The following is a 17454-nucleotide window of genomic DNA, read 5'->3' on the forward strand; positions in this document are numbered from 1 at the left end:
GAATTCTGATTCTTGTTCCCTCATCAAAACATATTGTCATCTACGTTTGTTTCATTTAAGGATGCACCGATCCGATACTGGGATCAAATATCGGCTTCCAAATATCAGTTCAGCTTGATATCCTGATTTTGCACATACATTTGATGGAATAAGACGACTTACTGGTCGTACTTGTACTTGTCATACTCGCTGTTGTTGTTACTATTGCAGAGAGATAAATAAAAGCTCCATAACACGTTTGGATCAGTTTTGTCTTAAGTATAATTTTAGTTTTAAAGAAAAAAAATCTGTTTTCAGTCCCAGCATTTGTATCATATTGTAGTTAACATCGAGTATCAGCAGTTCAGATCAGCAGATTCTTAAAGCTATAGCATCGGAATCGGTATCAGAAACAAAAAAGTCGGATCGGTGCATCCCTAGTTTCATTCACCCTGTTTTCACGATTGTCGATTATCGCTGAGCCTCGGAAATCACCGTGTTTCAGTTGTCCCCCATACGTAAAAGGTTCGAAATCCTTCAGCGAATTCGTTCTGAGCGTTTCTGTCGTCAAACTGTGAACAAAAACGACAAGTGGATGGGGTGGATTCATCATTTTAACTTCTGAAATTTAAATAAAGGATAAAGTTGCATTGTTTTTCCCGTTGCAAAGTCATATTTAGGCAACATTAATGTCTCTCTCCGCTCTTCAGCCCCCTCCTGCGGACTGTCCTCAGCAGAAGTACTCGTTGGGCGGTCCCTCCGTTCGGGCCGTCGCCTCCGAATCCACGCTGGACCTCGCCGAAAGCAGACGATTCGACTCATCCAGACGCGTCAAAAAATCGGTTTCCAGTCCGGTTTTCCCCTTTCCCGCTGGTCCCAGAGTCTCAAACGTCACGTAGGAATCCTGAATATCTTTGGATTCTCTTCCCAATAACTTCTGACACCTTTTCTTCAACGCTCCACAGCAGACGATTAACGTTAACGGCACGGCGATCACGCAGGCGACCGTGATCACGACGACGTTGATGAGCTTCTGGGTGCCACTAGCGCTCGCGGCTTCGTCCGTCGAAAATATTACGCATTGCTCCTTTTTCGGGATTAACCCTTTCACGCAAATGCAAGCGATGTATTTCGTTTTCGGTACAAGTCCGTCGATAGTTATCCGATTCTTTCCCGCGCCGACGTTAATCCTTCGCATGTCTCTTTCGCCAAAAATCGCATACAGAACGCTAAACTCGGTCGTGTTTGTAGCAGTAGGCGCGCGCCAATTTAAAGACACGGTGTGGTCGGTGTCGCCAATGACTTTAACTGATCGTACGATGCGTTTTTCCGGAGCTTGGAGCGAAGATGCGTTTGCGGCAATGTTACTCAAAGCATCTTTATCCGACGGCGTGCTTTTAGCGTCTTCGGAAACGCTGTAACTTTCGATTTCGTACTTCCCGGTGACGGCGTTTTTGTTGAGCGGTTCGATGACGGGTTGGTTGGGCGCGGCGGTCGGGGGCGGGACGTATCGGGCGATGAGTTTTTCTTGGTAGGCGGCTCGTCCGATCCCGTTCTTGCGTCCGCCGCGGTTGCGTTTGGAGGCTCCGCCCATCTCCTCGGAGCGGAAGGTGTCGGTGATGACGAGGGAGATGATGGCGTCCGCTGTTCCCACGAAGTTTGTGGCTTTGCAGATGTACTTCCCCGAGTCTTTGTAGGAAACAGCAGGAACGCTCAGGATGGACCAGATGATTCCCTCTTTGGAGATTTCCTGTTGAACTGGAACAAGAAAGAACAAAAACAATGTTAGAACAATATAATTACACATGGACGCTAAATTGGGCAGAGAAATTTACTTTTTTAAATGAATGCCATAAATAATTCACTAAAAGTTTATAAGCTTGTATTATAGTTCTGGCTTGATGTTTGTAAAATCCCTCAGTCGTCCAGGTAGAATCCATGGCAAATTCAATTTGTCAACTGGACAAATGTTTATTTAGGTCGAAATAAACTAAATTGACCTAAATAAATTAAATATACATTTGTCCAGTTGACAAATCGAATTTCTCCTTTGCCATGGTTCTGGCATAATAAAGTTGTCCCCTTCCACAATTTGTGATCATCTACAAATAATCAAATCTTTTTTGATGTATTGATCAAAATTGTGGAGATATTTTAAAATGTGTGTAAATCCATAAGGATGTAGGCTGTGGCTGTATAAATAAATTGCAAATTTTCAAACAATAATTCCAAATGTGATTATTTTGGCCAAATATGTTTTATAATCAGGATTTCCTAACCCTAATACAAGAATTTCAGTTTCAGATGTTTAACTACTATTTTGTTGTCTTTTTCCAGGTAATTATTTTATCTTGATCCAAATGAAATAGTTTGTGTTTTACAAACATTAATCTACCAAAAATCTTTGAGCAACAAAATACCATAATTGAATAAAAATGGGCAAGTTTAATTAAACCATGGATCTCTGACCTTTTTCTCTCCTGTGAGCTACTTTCTGTGAAACGAAAATGCCAGAGAGCTTCTAGTTTTAGCCGTTACCACAAACAGAGGAAATATAAAAGCCACAGTAAACCTCAGACGAGCTACAGTTACAGATCTACAAAACCTAAAACATTATCCAGTGATCAGTTTACAAAGTTAGGCTTGAAAATGATACTTTTACAATGGAAATAATCATTTAATCAATCAAAGTTTAGTTATTCAGTGCAATATGTGTCATTCAGAAATCCCTTGGTGAGCGACGTGGAAGAGGGTGGAAGAGCTACTGGTGTCTGTCGAGCTACAGGATGGAGACTCCTGACCTAGAATGTTCCACAGTTCTTAAAGTCATATCATCTCCATGGAGACAAACAGGTGGAAAACCCTCCACCCAGAAAGTTCTATTTTCCACCTTTATGTTTAGCGTTTAAAAAGTAGATTACATCCATTCTAATTGTCATTAAAATCCAATATTTTCTTGCTAAATAAAAGGGTAAACCCCAACCCTAAACCCTTTTATTTCTCTCTCTCTTCTGTCTCCCTCTTCTCTCATCTGTTTTCCTCACTCTTTCTCTCTTCTATCTCATTCTCTCTCTTCTGTCTCTCTCTCTTTTCTCTCTTTCACACTCTTCTCCTTCACTCACTTGTCCCGTTGACCTTCTTCCCGTCGGCTCGGCTCCAGCTCAGTTCAGGGATGGGAACGCCGATGGTCCCACACCGGAGCAGGACGTTGTTGCCCAGAGAGCTCCTGACCCTGGCCACGGCCGTGTGCACCTTTGGGCCCTGGCACCTCTGCAGCTCCGCCTCCGAGAACAGCACCCCCGCCAGGCTGTCTGGGGAACTGCACTTCAGCCTGGTGTCTATGAGCGCCACCGAGGAGGACGGAGACTTCTGGAACTGCACCAGGTCAAACAGACGGCAGTCGCACGTCCAGGGGTTGTCATGGAGACCTGAGGAGGAAATGAAAATGTAATGTCACGTGATATAGCAGGAAAACAACGTCAGAGCTGTTTTTTGCAAAATTATGTTGCAATTTCCCAATTGACAGTAAAGGCAGTTTTCATAACTTTCATTCTGAAAGTTATGTTCTTGCAGCTTGGGCAACCAACAGTGACTTTCTCCACATCTTTTTTCCCACATATTGACTACAAATGTTTAAAAGGCCCATATGATGCTATTTTCTGATCTGTTCTAATGTAGTTTCCTCATCAAACAGACCTGGAGTTGTGTTTTGTTTCAATCACACATGTTTAATGCACAAACCCTGCAGATTTACAGTGAGGCTACATTTACATAGAGCCCGGTTTTTTGAGAAATGAATATTTCTTTCTCCATTTTCCAAAATAACATCGTGCATGCAGCATCACTTTCAAAAAACGTTTTCGTTTACATTAACCCACATAAATACGACATCAAGCGCCGTCATAACTACACGAAACCTCTGGACGGGGCCTGGATTAGATTCAAACCTGTAGCATTTATTTCATTACAGTTGTAAGTTTTACTCACAAATACTTTGAAAAACGTGCATTAGTGAGCGGGCTCGCCTCTCCACAGATCTGTTAAACAAGTGGTAAAATGCCTGACCTCTGGTCATGGATATGATCCATCAGCTGTGTGCAAACTGTGACTGCTGCTCTGATCCTTCATCATCATCATCATCATCATCATCATCATCATCAGAGCAAAAGGGAAACACTGGTCACATTTAACGTCAGCACCTAAAACTCTGTTTTTCTCACTTTACACTCAAACGCCAAACCAGAGTTTTCCAGAAGCTCCACTCTAGTTGGAATTTTTAGACAGATTCTTTTTCGGAGGCAAATGCCTTTTGCATGTAAAAGATGGAACAAACGAAGGGAAATGTCTCTGTTTTTAAATATACCTGAGTACTTCTCTCAGACAACAAACAGAAGTGCTCCACTGGGTTTTAAAATGCCACACATCTTCACTAGAATCATTTGGATCATTTCAGACCTTAACTGAGGAGAGGCACTTAGTCTCCTGGTTTTTCTTGATACATTTTGATCCCTCAGACTAATAATAAAGAGTTACTCAAACATGTGAATGAAACAAAATACAACATTAACAGGTAACAACATTAACGAACAACACGACTTAAAGCTCACAAGAGTTAATTTTGTGTAATACAGGACCTTTAAACAAGCACAAAATTCGCTGGTTTGACTATTAGGTGTTTCCATGTGGAGTTTGAATGTTCTCCCTGTGTCTGGTGGGTTCCTCTGGTTTCACCTCCATCACTAGAGCAAATCCTCCTGCTAAAATAGTCCTGACCAAGACTAGACCAAGATCTGGAGATGGACTCACTGCTCCTGACACATTTCACTGAAGGACGGGTCAAATTCTAGGCCTGTATCTTAGCACTGCTCTACCTCCTCACTTTTAAACAATGAATCCAGTTAAAAAAGCACAATGTCAGGTCAGATCTGTGGAGAAGCGACCCTGCTCACATACAAATGCAAATAAAAGCCTCAATTACATTTTTTAAAATATATATATTGTTAAGAAGTGCCGTAAAAAACAAAAAACATGCATTTGTATTGTGAGCGGAGTCGCCTCTCCACAGATCTGACCTGACATAGTGCTCCTTTAACAACATAAACAATATATAAACCTGTAATTGAATAAATGTAAGATCAGACACGCACATGATAATCCCTCCATCAGAAAAGTCACATAGTGCAGCTTTAATTTAGATTTAATTTTATTGCACTGCAAAAATTCAAAATTTTGCCAAGTTAAGATGACTTGAATTAAATAAGTTTATATGATTTGAGTAAAGTCAGATCTGTGGAGAGGCGACCCCACTCACAATACAAATACATGTTTTGTATGGTACTTCGGAACAATAAATAAAAAAAATGTTATTGAGGTGTTTTTTTAATATTGTTCAGAAGTGCCATAAAAAACCTGTGTCAGCGAGGATCAGACAAGCACATGTTAATCCCTCCACCAGAAAAGTCACATAGTGCAGCTTTAATTTAGAACAAAGTCCCGACGCGTTTCAGGCTGAAACGGTTTTTTGCATCTTTAAATTTTGTTTGATTGTACTGCAAAAAAAATAATAAATAAAAAATCTGAACTGGAAAAAAAACAATGTCTAGGTAAGTTAAAATGACTTAAATTAAGAACATTTGACTTTATTTGAGTCGATTTAATTGACAAATAAAATTATGTACAAATGGAATAAGTGTGTTTTACTTTATTCAAGCAACATTTAATGGTTTTGTTTCTTATTTTAAGTGCAAAAATGTGTTGTTTTTCTTATTTTAAGTGCAGCCAGATGTAGTTTCATATTTTACGTACAAAAAGTCTTGTTCTACTCGGCAGATAATTTTACTTGTCAAGTGGAATTTACTCACATCCTTCAGGTCATCTTAACTTGACTAGATTAAATTTTTTTGTAGTGTACCCAAGTTAAGATGACTTGAATTTAAAAAAAAGTTTTATTTATTATGATTTGAACACTTAAAATAAGAAACAATATTAACTTGAATTAAGAAAAAACACACTTATTCCACTGGTAGATAATTTTACTTTTCAAGTTGAATCAAATCAAATAAAGTAAAATGTTCTTAATTTAAGTCATTTTAATTTAACTAGATTTTTTTTTTTTTTTTTCCAGTGTGCGTGGTTGTTTTCTCCTGCTGTGCTTGAACTTTGCGCTGCAACACTGTCATTTCTTCACTGGGGAACAGGCTTATCTTATTTTTATTTTATCTTTAAGGTCGTTAAAGGAAGGCTCTTTCTCTTTCTCCACCATTGCGGGATAGGTCCGTTTTCTTTCTGTGCTTTCGGTCCACTGAAGCTAATCTGAAAACAATGCGTCACTGTTTTAATCTGAACCTTTTCGTGGAACTTGTGACGCTTCAGTGACACATATATTTAGACTAATCCCTGTTCTACCTTTTACTTAAACCGACACACACGCACACACACACACACACACTAACACACACACACACACACAAATACACACACACACACACACAACACACACACACACAAACACACACACAGGGTTTAAGTTCACTGTACTTCGAGTAATTTTATTTTGAAGTGACAGTGCTCTTACTTTAGTTAAAATCCAACTTTAAATCTTACGGTTGAACTTGAAAATATGGATTTAAGTTACATTTACTTAATTTACACAAGTGATGTTTAAATAAAATGCAAAAGTAGCTGTATTGCTTATTTTATGAACTGCCTTTACAGCTTGAGTAATATTAATTTGAAGCAACAGTGCTATTTCTTTAATTAAAATCCAACTTTAAATGTTATGATAAAACTTGAAAACGTGGATTTAAGTTACATTTACTTAATTTACTTAAGTAATGTTTAAATAAAATGCACAAGTTAGCTGCTTTGTTTACTTGAGTAATATTATTTTGAAGTGTCAGTGCTCTTACTTTAGTTAAAATCCAACTTTAAATGTTATGATTAAACTTTGAAAACATGAATTTAAGTTACATTTACTTAATTTATTCAAGTAATGTTTAAATAAAATGCACAAGTAGCTGTTTTGTTTACTTTATCTAGTACCTTTTCAGCTTGAGTAATATTAATTTGAAGCAACAGTGCTATTTCTTTAATTAAAATCCAACTTTAAATGTTATGATTAAACTTTGAAAACATGAATTTAACTACATTTACTTAATTTATTCAAGTAATGTTTAAATAAAATGCACACATAGCTGTATTGTTTACTTTATAAACTGCCTTTTCAGCTTAAGTAATGTTATTTTGAAGTGGCAGTGCTCAAAATGCACAAGTAGCTGTTTTGTTTACTTTATCTAGTACCTTTTCAGCTTGAGTAATATTAATTTGAAGCAACAGTGCTATTTCTTTAATTAAAATCCAACTTTAAATGTTATTGTTGAACTTTAAAACGTGGATTTAAGTTACATTTACTTAATTTATTCAAGTAATGTTTAAATAAAATGCACAAGTTAGCTGCTTTGTTTACTTGAATATTATTTTGAAATCACAATACTCTTACTTTAGTTAAAATTCAACTTTAAATGTTATGATTAAACTTTGAAAACATGAATTTAAGTTACATTTACTTAATTTATTCAAGTAATGTTTAAATAAAATGCACAAGTTAGCTGCTTTGTTTACTTGAATATTATTTTGAAATCACAATACTCTTACTTTAGTTAAAATTCAACTTTAAATGTTATGATTAAACTTTAAAAACATGGATTTAAGTTACATTTACTTAATTTACTCAAGTAAAGTTGAAATAATATGTATTTTCAAGACTGGTCTTATTACATAGTTTTTACCTTAAGTTGAGTAATATTATATCGCTGTAGTTTATTCTAACTCTAGAAGTGAGACTAGGACACTGATTTAATTTACTTAATTTACTAGTAACAGTTAAATAAACCTGTGAAAATGATTTAATTGTAAACTTCTACTACTATTACTACTTTAACTTCAGTAATATTGTTATTGAGTTACAATGCTCTTACGCCAAATGTTTGTTAACCTAACGTCTTTGCCATGAATGTTCCACAGTATAGTATTAAAATTGACTATCACCATGGAGACAACCAGGTGGACCAAGTTAGAAGATCTGTAGAGACTGGGTGACACCACTGATAGCAGAATGTATGTGTTTCAGCAATTAAAACACATGCACAATAGATGTGTTTAATGTCATTCTGAGGAACGCGCAGGTAAAGCAGAAACATCTCCATGGATACAAGCATTTGGCAGACCCACCTTTAAAAAAGTTCCATAATACACCTTTAAGTATTTAGAAAGTGAGACAAAGCCTGCACACTTACTCCCAAACTGCATGTAACGAATGACAGCGTTTGGTTGAGTGGATCTTCGTCAGATACACCAGTGATGTGTGTGTTTACCTGTACCTTTTATGACGTCTTTAAGTCTGTAATGGTTCATGTATTCGCGCTAAACTGTTTCAGTACAAGACGTTTGGTTCAGTGCAGGACTGTGCGCAAGTGAATTTGTGTTAGGGATGGGCATGATTAGTCGATTAATCGATAATTGATCATTAAGAATTTCATCGATTACGTTCATTTTAATCTGCAAACCGAATGTAGGTTGCTGTGCGTAGCGTAGGGAGACCAAACGGGTCCGAAGAAATTCCACGCTTTCCGTTCCGGTCGGGACAAGTGTGAGTCCATGTGCACAGTAAAGCAGCACATATGTTTCAGTGTCCAGTGGGATAAAGTTTTACCAGGTGAGAGTTGCGCAATGTCGATGACGAGGCCCCGCCCCCCTCCCCCCGTGTCCTGGTTTTAACAAAAGCAAATCTGGTCACACTGACCTGTATTCACCTGAGTCGTGTCCTTTAATCTGACAGAAGTTGAACTGCATCAGCGACACAAGAGCTGGAGTTTTATCTTTGCTTAGTTTATGCAAATTAGCGATGCTGTTTTAAGTTTTGTTTCTGTGAGATTTGAACAAAACTGAATTAAACACATTATAATGTCAAACAGCTGATGTGGCTCTAGAGTCGTTACGGTTTATATGTCGTAAAGTTGAATTTATTTATGCAGATTAGTGCAGATAGTAATAATAATGATGATCATTTTAATATAAAAACGTTAATGATTAATCAATAATCGATCGTTAATTCTTCTGACGATCGATTAAGAAAATTTCATCGAGTGCCCGTCCCTAGTTTGTGTGTGTTTACATTTCACCACGACATGTGCAGCTACACAGAGGCTCGGCTCTTTAATATTCACGAGGAAACTCGTCTATGATTGGGGTGAAATTGTTTCCCACAGAGTTTTATTCTCAGGGCGGCGCCTCCACAACAACTGGAAGACGTTACAATGTCCTGACTATAAAGCAGCACGGTTAGGGCCCACGGCGTCTGTAACAAAGACCCACGCAGTTCAAGTCAATGTGGGGATGAGTTTGAGTTTGACAGTTGTTTTAGCCAATCATATTTTATTGAGTTATGGACAGGATCATATCACCACATCTTCTGGACCTTCACAAACACGACTTTCGATAAAAATAAATTTTTGTTCTATTTACTTTCTGTTGTACATAGAGTTGCTTTTTTTCACTCATTTACAAATATAGGTGTGGTGATGATCAAATTCAGAGAGATTTGTGTATATCTTATGATCCTGGATTGTACAGTACGAATGCTGTCTGTGTGTTGTGTGAATATTGTCTTTGTCTTTCGTTCTGTTTTGATTTGTTTTTTCTTTCTCTTCTGTAATTCCTGCTTTTGTAAATGTATTAGGACCCAATCACAAACGAGATGCTACATCTCAAGGGGCTTCCCTTATAAATAAAATAAATACCAAACAGCAAATATAAGCGAGACCACAGCGTCAAAAGAACTCACTGTCCATCGAGATCCATCCATCTGTAAATGTTCAACAGGTTATTTATTATGATTATGATTATTAAACAAATATATGAGGGAAGTGAATGTGTGATTTGCTTCATTTAGTTTTTTTTTTATTAAATTATGTCATGACAGCAGTTGGTCCCAGTGAAGACCCAGGGTCCAGATCCACGGTTCGCCACTGAATTTCATACATTAATTGTTTATTTGAGAACATTTTATTTAACTTATTAGTATTATTAGGCAGCACTTTGCATTTATTTTATTTTCCTGTTTGTAAAGGTAACACCCTGATCATCAGAAGTCCCACTAGTCAGAAAATCATTCCCTCTTCTATTGGTTTGTCAGCAACATTTCTCTTGAACAATTGAATGTTTATTTGATGAAAGCAACAGGGAATAATCCCTGGATCAGGGAAGAATGAGTAAACTTTTGGATGTTTACCAATTAAAAATGGCTGCAACATCAACATTTTTAGAGATATTGACATGAAAACACATAATCATGAATAACAACATTAGCTAAGGCCAGAATTACTTAATTTGTTGGTTTACAAACCCACCAATGCTGTATTAAAAGAAAAAGATTTAAAATAAAATTGAAATGAAGGTTGTAGAGCTCGAATTACTGAACATTTTGCAAGTTGTTGCCTGAAAATCAGACAATTATTAACCCTGTTCCACTTAAGACAAACATTTCCACCCAAATCATTATTTCCTCAAACATTTTTGCTGTATTTTAAGGGTTTAATATATTTATTACTTTTAATATTTACTTTTTAAAATATTAAAAACTTGAAATACAATTTCATTTGTAACAATTTGTAACACGACCTGAACATGGATGTTCTGACTAGAGGCTCTTCTGATGATAAGACTCACCCCGTTTGTAAAATGTTAAAACAAATTGTTGGTTTAATAAAAACACAAATAAACAACAAGCAAATGGTTTGACATTTTGTTCCCAAACTGAACCGAACCGTGACCTCAAAACCGACGTATTTACTGAACCGTGATTTTTGTTCACTATTACATCCCTACGTTTAAGTATTTACCTTGGTTTGTTATTGGACTGACTGAAGATGCAACCGCACATCTTTATCCCACTGGTCAAACATTCCCAAATCAAGATGAATACAACTGTCCACAGATTTCAGAATGACTCTCAGCTTGGAGATTCACAATATAAAACAAAATGTTACATCTTTTGTTTGAACTGGAAGAAGTTTTGTTTTTTTTCTTACCTAGAATAAGTTTGGACTCTGTTTCTTGCGCTGGTTTCACCGTGAGCCACATCGCCAAAACATTCCCAGGAACAGTCCCCAAATTATTACTCGACAAATCCAGGTACGTGATGTTCTTTATGTATCCAATCGCTTCGGCCGGGATGGAGTTCATCTTGTTGTTGTGCAGATCTAAAAGTCTCAAATTTGGCATATTATTCAGAGATTCCCACGGGAAACTTGTGAGAACGTTCCCGTCCAGTCTCAGCTCATTTAAATTGTTCAGTCCTCGGAAACTGTCCTGGTTCAAAGAGGACAGGGAGTTGAAGGACATCCACAGAAACTCCAGGCTGTTCAGGTAGTGGAAGTTATCGCTGGAGATTCGGGTTATGGCGGTTTTTTCGATGCGGAGTTTGGAGGTGTCCGACGGGAAGTTGGAAGGGATGACGGAGATTTCAGGATCGTTGCAAAGCACGCTCCTAGAAAGACAAATACAAAAAAAAAAAAGTATATGTATTTGTGGTTCATATGACGTTGTTTTCTGATGTTCTAATGTAGTTTTCTCATCGCAAACAGACCTGGAGTTGTGTTTGTTTTGTTTCATTCACACATTTAACACACAAACCCTGCACATTTAGTTTGAGTTCTGCCCTGAAATGGAAAAACTGTTCAATACTGCAAAAAAGCTGGACCAAAATGTAAGATATAAACAATTAAATCTATCAGAAAATGATTTAAAAGCAGTGAAAATTATCTGTTCGTGCAGCAAGATCATTTTACATGACAAGTTATCTTCAAATAAAACTACAGACTCTACAGACCACAGGTGTCAAACATAAGGCCCGGGGGCCAGATCCGGCCCTCCAAGACCTTTAATCTGGCCCTTGGCTGATTTTCAACTTAAATATTTTAATTAAAATATTGGTCTCCAGCGTCTCTGTACGTGGCCCCTCCCACCAGAGCAGCACAAATGAAGACTTGTCTCTTTCCAAACGCTCTTAAAGGACGATCGTTTTGACTGTTGACCGTGACACCCTCATCAGAAAAATGTCCAACATGAGAAAAGTGGAGCCGAGTGCAGGAATTTCCAAGAAAAATTGACTTATTCCTATTTACATACAAGTTCATGTTAAACAAGTTCATGTTAAACATTGTGTTGAAATTGTATTTTTCTTAAAGTTTCAGGTTGTTCATAATATTATAATATTTTGTAAAAGAAAGAGTTCATCAATTTAAAAAGATTTCTGTAATAGATTTGTGTTTCTCTGCACAAATATTTGAACTTATTGTTATTTTTGGGGTTTATATGACATGAGTTTTCTGATCCGGCCCCTTTGGGATCAAAGTCGGTTGGATACGGCCCCCGGACCAAAATGAGTTTGACACCCCTGCTCTAGACTCTAGACTACAGGGTTCCCACGGTCATGGAAATTTAAAATGTAATCTTCCCGGCCAGGAAACGTCATGGAACTTTGTAAATTCAATGAATATTTTGAAAAAGTCAGTCTGTTCCTGGTCTCTGATTTTATAAAATGAATTTCCCACAAAAAGTGCGACTTGTATATGTTTTTTTCTTCTTCATTACACATTTTTTGGCTGGTGCAATTTTACTCCAGAGCGACTTATATTCTGAAAAATACAGTAAATGCAGAAGTTTCAGTGGATGAGATACTTTGAAATGATAGAAAATCGAGTTCGCTTTTCCATCAGACGTTCTTCCTTTTGACCGAAAAATTACTGTAACTATATTTCTCACAAACCTTTTATACCAGGGATGGGGAATTATTTTTTCCATGGGGCCAAATTAAAAACAGAAAATATTGTGGACGCCAAAATGCTTATTAATATTAATTGTATTTCTTTATTTAAAAAAATCTGTAAATATTGTTTTGACGAGCTGGTGAGACTGGGAAGAGTTTATGTTATGTCTAAGAAATGAAAAACTCAGGCTGCCTTATAAAAATGTAATAAAAAAAACACTTGTGTGAGGTAAAACAATAAAATATATTTATTTTGTAATTCCAAATGAGCTTCAGCAGCCGGACAGAGCCAACCAAAGGTCCTTATGTGGCCCCGGAGTTGGACAATGCCCAGGTCTGACTTATCCTGTATCTTCCCTGTTGATACATTGCAGTGACACCACGACTGGGGTGTTCTACATGTATATCTGTGGTGAAATTTTCAGCAGTTACCATAGTGACACAAAACAGTTTTAAGAAAAGCTCTAAACGCTCGAGAAAAAATACAAAATGGATTTAAACGGTACATTTTCAGGAGCCTGTGATCGGTCCGAGCGTCCGTTTACTCTGCGCTTTAAAAGACGTTTTGTATTTTTTCTTGTTCAGTTAATTCAACTTCCTCTAGTGTCAATTCAACTCCAACTTTAGTGTTAATTTAGCATCTCCCGCCCACCACTTCAAACTCCCACCAATTAGAACAGTTTTGTACATGATTTCATCTTAAATTAACTGAGAACGAGAGCCTCGCACATCAACTACTAGAGACGGTGCGTTGGAGGAGAGGGAGCAGCCCCAGAACATAAACACACAAAAATCCCGCACATCTTCTTACTTACAACTGTGAAATTTATTAGGACAAACCGTGCAACGTTTCGGCACTAGGCCTTCGTCAGGCAAACAAACCGTTTACTCTCAAAACATTAATTTAACTCTTGATTTCGGGGTTAAACAGGAACTTTGGTCCAGTGTTACTTAATTAACATTTCCAAAAAAAGTTAAACTAGAAAAGCAGTCAGAGAGCGCAGACCTCCGCCAAGGACTACCCCCATTTTTTATATAAATTGCGATAAAATCAGTCTTCTGGATCTTTCATATTCCAAAGATCAGCCTTTGGAATATGAAAGAGGATCCCATTGTCCATCCCTGAGTCAAATTTCATGGGGTTTGGTCAATAATTAACCGAGATATTGAGAAACAAAATTTTTGGCCCCATTTACCACAATGTTAACTAAAATTTCAAAGTGATCCAGAATCCAGGATTTCTTCCGGATCACCCCCAAAATGAAATCAGTTCTTCCTTTTCACATTTCCAACAAATCCTGAAAATTTCATCAAAATCGGTCCATAACTTTTTGAGTTATGTTGCTAACAAACAAACAAACAAACAAACGCCGGCAAAAACTCCTTGGCGGAGGTAATTATCTCTAGAACAGACTGGACTCATATAAACCCTGAGAAAATGTTAAAATTGATTCTGTGAGAGTCAATTTTAACACTCCACTTTTTGCTGTGTACCCATGGATTACAAAATTATGAAAAATTACAACTGTTTCCATAGTGATTAACTATATAAAATAAAATATATTTTAAAAAGTCTAACCTAGAGTACGTCTACACACTTTACTGTTTTGTACTTATTGACTGGTCCTGTCTAATGTCTGTGTGCATGCTGGATTTTGCAAATTAAAATGAAAAAAAACATGGTAACTGCTGAAAATTTCACCATAGATATACATTTAGAACACCCCAAGCGCGGTATCGGTGCAAAGTATCAACAGGGAAGATAGAGTATAAAGGGTTTGTGAGGAAATGTAGTTACAGAAATGGTTTAGTTAGAAGTGGGTTGGGAATCATTCAGAAGTCGCCGATACGATACACATCTCGATACTGTGCACTTTCGATTCAATACGATATATTTAAAATCAATTGGAAACAATTCAATGAAAAATGAAGACTAAATCATGACTGTGACACTAAAAGTCTTTGTTAAACCACTTCTTGTGCAAAGTTCATATGAAACACAAACATTTTAATCATCAAAAAATGTCAAATGTGTCGTGTGTCATTCGTTCATTTCTTTTTCAATATAAAAACAAAAATAAAACGAAAAAAACAACAATTTTCTTCGTTATTTATCTCCAAAACCAAACTGAAAAAACAGGTAACGATTTGCTTTTTCAGTTTTCGATTTTGTGTTTAAATGAAAAATGGAAAAAAACGGACTTAAAAATGACTTAAACTGTGAACCAGGACTAAAACAGGACTGGGACCAGGCCGGAACCAGACCAGGACTGAGACCAGGACTAAGACTGGGACCAGACCAGGACTGAGACCAGGACTAAGACCAGGACCAGGACTGAGGCCAAGACTAAGACCAGGACCAGAACTGAGGCCAAGACTAAGACCAGGACCAGAACTGAGGCCAGGACTAGAACCAGACCGTGATTGAGACTGGGAACAGGACCTGGACTGAGACTAGGACCAGAATAGAACCAGTCTGTGATTGAGACCGGGACTGAGACCAGGACTGAAAACAGTTTAGTCCTGGTTCAGTCCGTGTGCGGCGCAAAAGTCCAGCATGACAGTTTAAGTCACGGAAATGGGAAAAAGCGAATCATGATCTATTTTTTCATTTTGGTTTTGGAGACAAATAATGAAGAAAATCGTTGTTGTTTTTTTTATTTTCTTATTTTTGGTTTTATTTATTTATTGAAAAATGAATGAAAGAATGACACATGGATTAAAAAGAAAAGCAAATTTAACACACTGAAATCCAACGACAATCTGTCATTTTTGGTTTAGAATTTTCCAAACGATTCAAAATAATAATAAACGTTTTAAAATTTTCACATTAAAGTCTGAAAGTCCAACTCCACGACACCGTTTGTTAGAAAAAGCATCGTACCTGCAAAGAAGATTAGCACGAGTTAATCCCGGGCTATCTGCAGAAGCTAAGAACGCTCTACTCAGAATCGTTATTTTCAGGCAAATTATTTTTAAATTTCAATGCCGATTTAAAATATTTCATAAAACTTACCTGGCCTTGGACCCATCGCTCAACTTGTGGAAGAAGCAGCTGCACTGGATCGGGCAAGAACGGACGAAAACGATGTTCAGAGCTAAAAAAGTGAAGCAGAAGGAGAAAAGAAAACGCATTTTTACCGGTTGGCGAGATTCTAAAAAAAATTTAAAAAACGCTAAAACTAAACTAAAGCGTTGGCGTTTGCGGGTTCTCTAACGGGACGCGGTGTTCGTGATGGACGAAGCATCATCCCAGCTCCATATGTCGATAAAACGGAGGGAGAGAAGGAGGAGGGAGAACAGACAGAGAGAAAGAGAAAGAGGGAGGGAGGATTAGAGGAGAGGAGCAGGTCCATTCACACGATTACACGGGAGAATGCAGCGCTCTGATTGGACGGAGGGCGGCTTGCGTCATCGCCGTGCGGGTTTACGCCGACGCTCTGCAGCTGATGTTCCCTCTCTGGGTGTGACGCTAACTAGAGGCACTGCTCCGTCTGTAATGATGAAAAAAAAAAAGATTGATATAAAAACACTTAAATCTGTCTGAAAATGAGCTGTATCAGTCCGTGTATCGTTCGGTCATTCATTTGTTTTTCAATATAAAATCAAAAATAAGAAAATGAAGAAAAAAAAACAGCTATTTTCTTTGTTATTTGTCTCCAAAATCAAAATGAAAAACAGATAATGATTTGTTTTTTCAGTTTTCGATTTTGGGTTTGGGTAAATGAAAAATGGGAAAAAAAGGATAACGGCCGTTTCTTGTTTACGTGACTTAAACTGTGATTCAGGACTGAACCAGGACTAAAACAGGTCTGGGACCAGACCAGAACCACACCAGGACTTAGACCGGGACCAGACCAGGACCAGGACTGAGACTGAGACCAGATCAGAACTGAGACCAGGATTGAGATCGGGACCAGACCGGGACTGAGACCAGGACTGAGATCAGGACCATGATTGAGACCAGGACTGAGATCAGGATGGAGACCGGGAACCGGACCAGAACTGAGACCGGGACCAAACCGGGACCAGAACTGAGACTGAGACCAGATCAGAACTGAGACCAGGATTGAGACCGGGACCAGGACTGACACCAGGACTGAGATCGGGACCAGACCGGGACTGAGACCAGGACTGAGATCAGGACCAGGAATGAGACCAGGATTGAGATCAGGATGGAGACCGGGAACCGGACCAGAACTGAGACCGGGACCAAACCGGGACTGAGACCGGGACCAGACTGAGACCAGACCATAATTGAGACTGGGATCAGACTGGGACTGAGACCAGGATTGAGACCGGGAACTGGACCAGGACTGAGACCAGGAACCAGACCGGGACTGAGACCAGGATTAAGACTAGGACCAGGATTGAAACCGGGAACTGGACCAGGACTGAGACCGAGACCAAATCGTGATTTAGACCGGGACTACACTGGGAACAGACCAGGACTGAGACCAGGACCAGACCGGAACTGAGACTGAGACTAGACCAGGATGGTTTAGTCCTGCTTCAGTCCTGGATCACAGTTTAAGTCACGTAAACAGGAAACGGTCTTTATCCGTTTTTTCCATTTTTCATTTAAACACAAAATCAAAAACCGAAAAAACAAATCATCATCTGTTTTTTTCATTTAGGTTTTGGAGACA

At 38.1% G+C, this 17454-nt stretch overlaps 1 protein-coding gene across 1 annotated transcript; it reads right to left on the bottom strand.

The window, feature by feature from the left end:
* Positions 1–709: 709 nt before the first annotated feature.
* Positions 710–15940, bottom strand: lrit1b (leucine-rich repeat, immunoglobulin-like and transmembrane domains 1b). Its single transcript, XM_020934617.2, has 4 exons — positions 15822–15940; positions 11067–11524; positions 3102–3407; positions 710–1737 (listed from the first exon to the last, which is right to left on the bottom strand). Exons 1-4 carry the CDS (start codon positions 15938–15940, stop codon positions 710–712), a joined length of 1911 nt encoding a protein of 636 aa, XP_020790276.2.
* Between the last annotated feature and the right edge of the window lie 1514 nt (positions 15941–17454).

This window comes from Boleophthalmus pectinirostris, unplaced genomic scaffold (genome assembly GCF_026225935.1).
Source record: "Boleophthalmus pectinirostris isolate CB_2022bp ecotype Guang Dong unplaced genomic scaffold, ASM2622593v1 HiC_scaffold_14, whole genome shotgun sequence".
Lineage (NCBI taxonomy): Eukaryota > Metazoa > Chordata > Actinopteri > Gobiiformes > Gobiidae > Boleophthalmus > Boleophthalmus pectinirostris.

Excerpts from the sequence above, each read along its gene's own strand:
- lrit1b (XM_020934617.2), bottom strand. The coding sequence starts at position 15,940 with ATGCGTTTTCTTTTCTCCTTCTGCTTCACTTTTTTAGCTCTGAACATC. Across the intron at positions 11,525-15,821 it reads AGCGATGGGTCCAAGGCCAG|GAGCGTGCTTTGCAACGATC; the intron begins GTAAGTTTTATG and ends TTGTCTTTCTAG. Across the intron at positions 3,408-11,066 it reads AGAGTCCAAACTTATTCTAG|GTCTCCATGACAACCCCTGG; the intron begins GTAAGAAAAAAA and ends TTTCCTCCTCAG.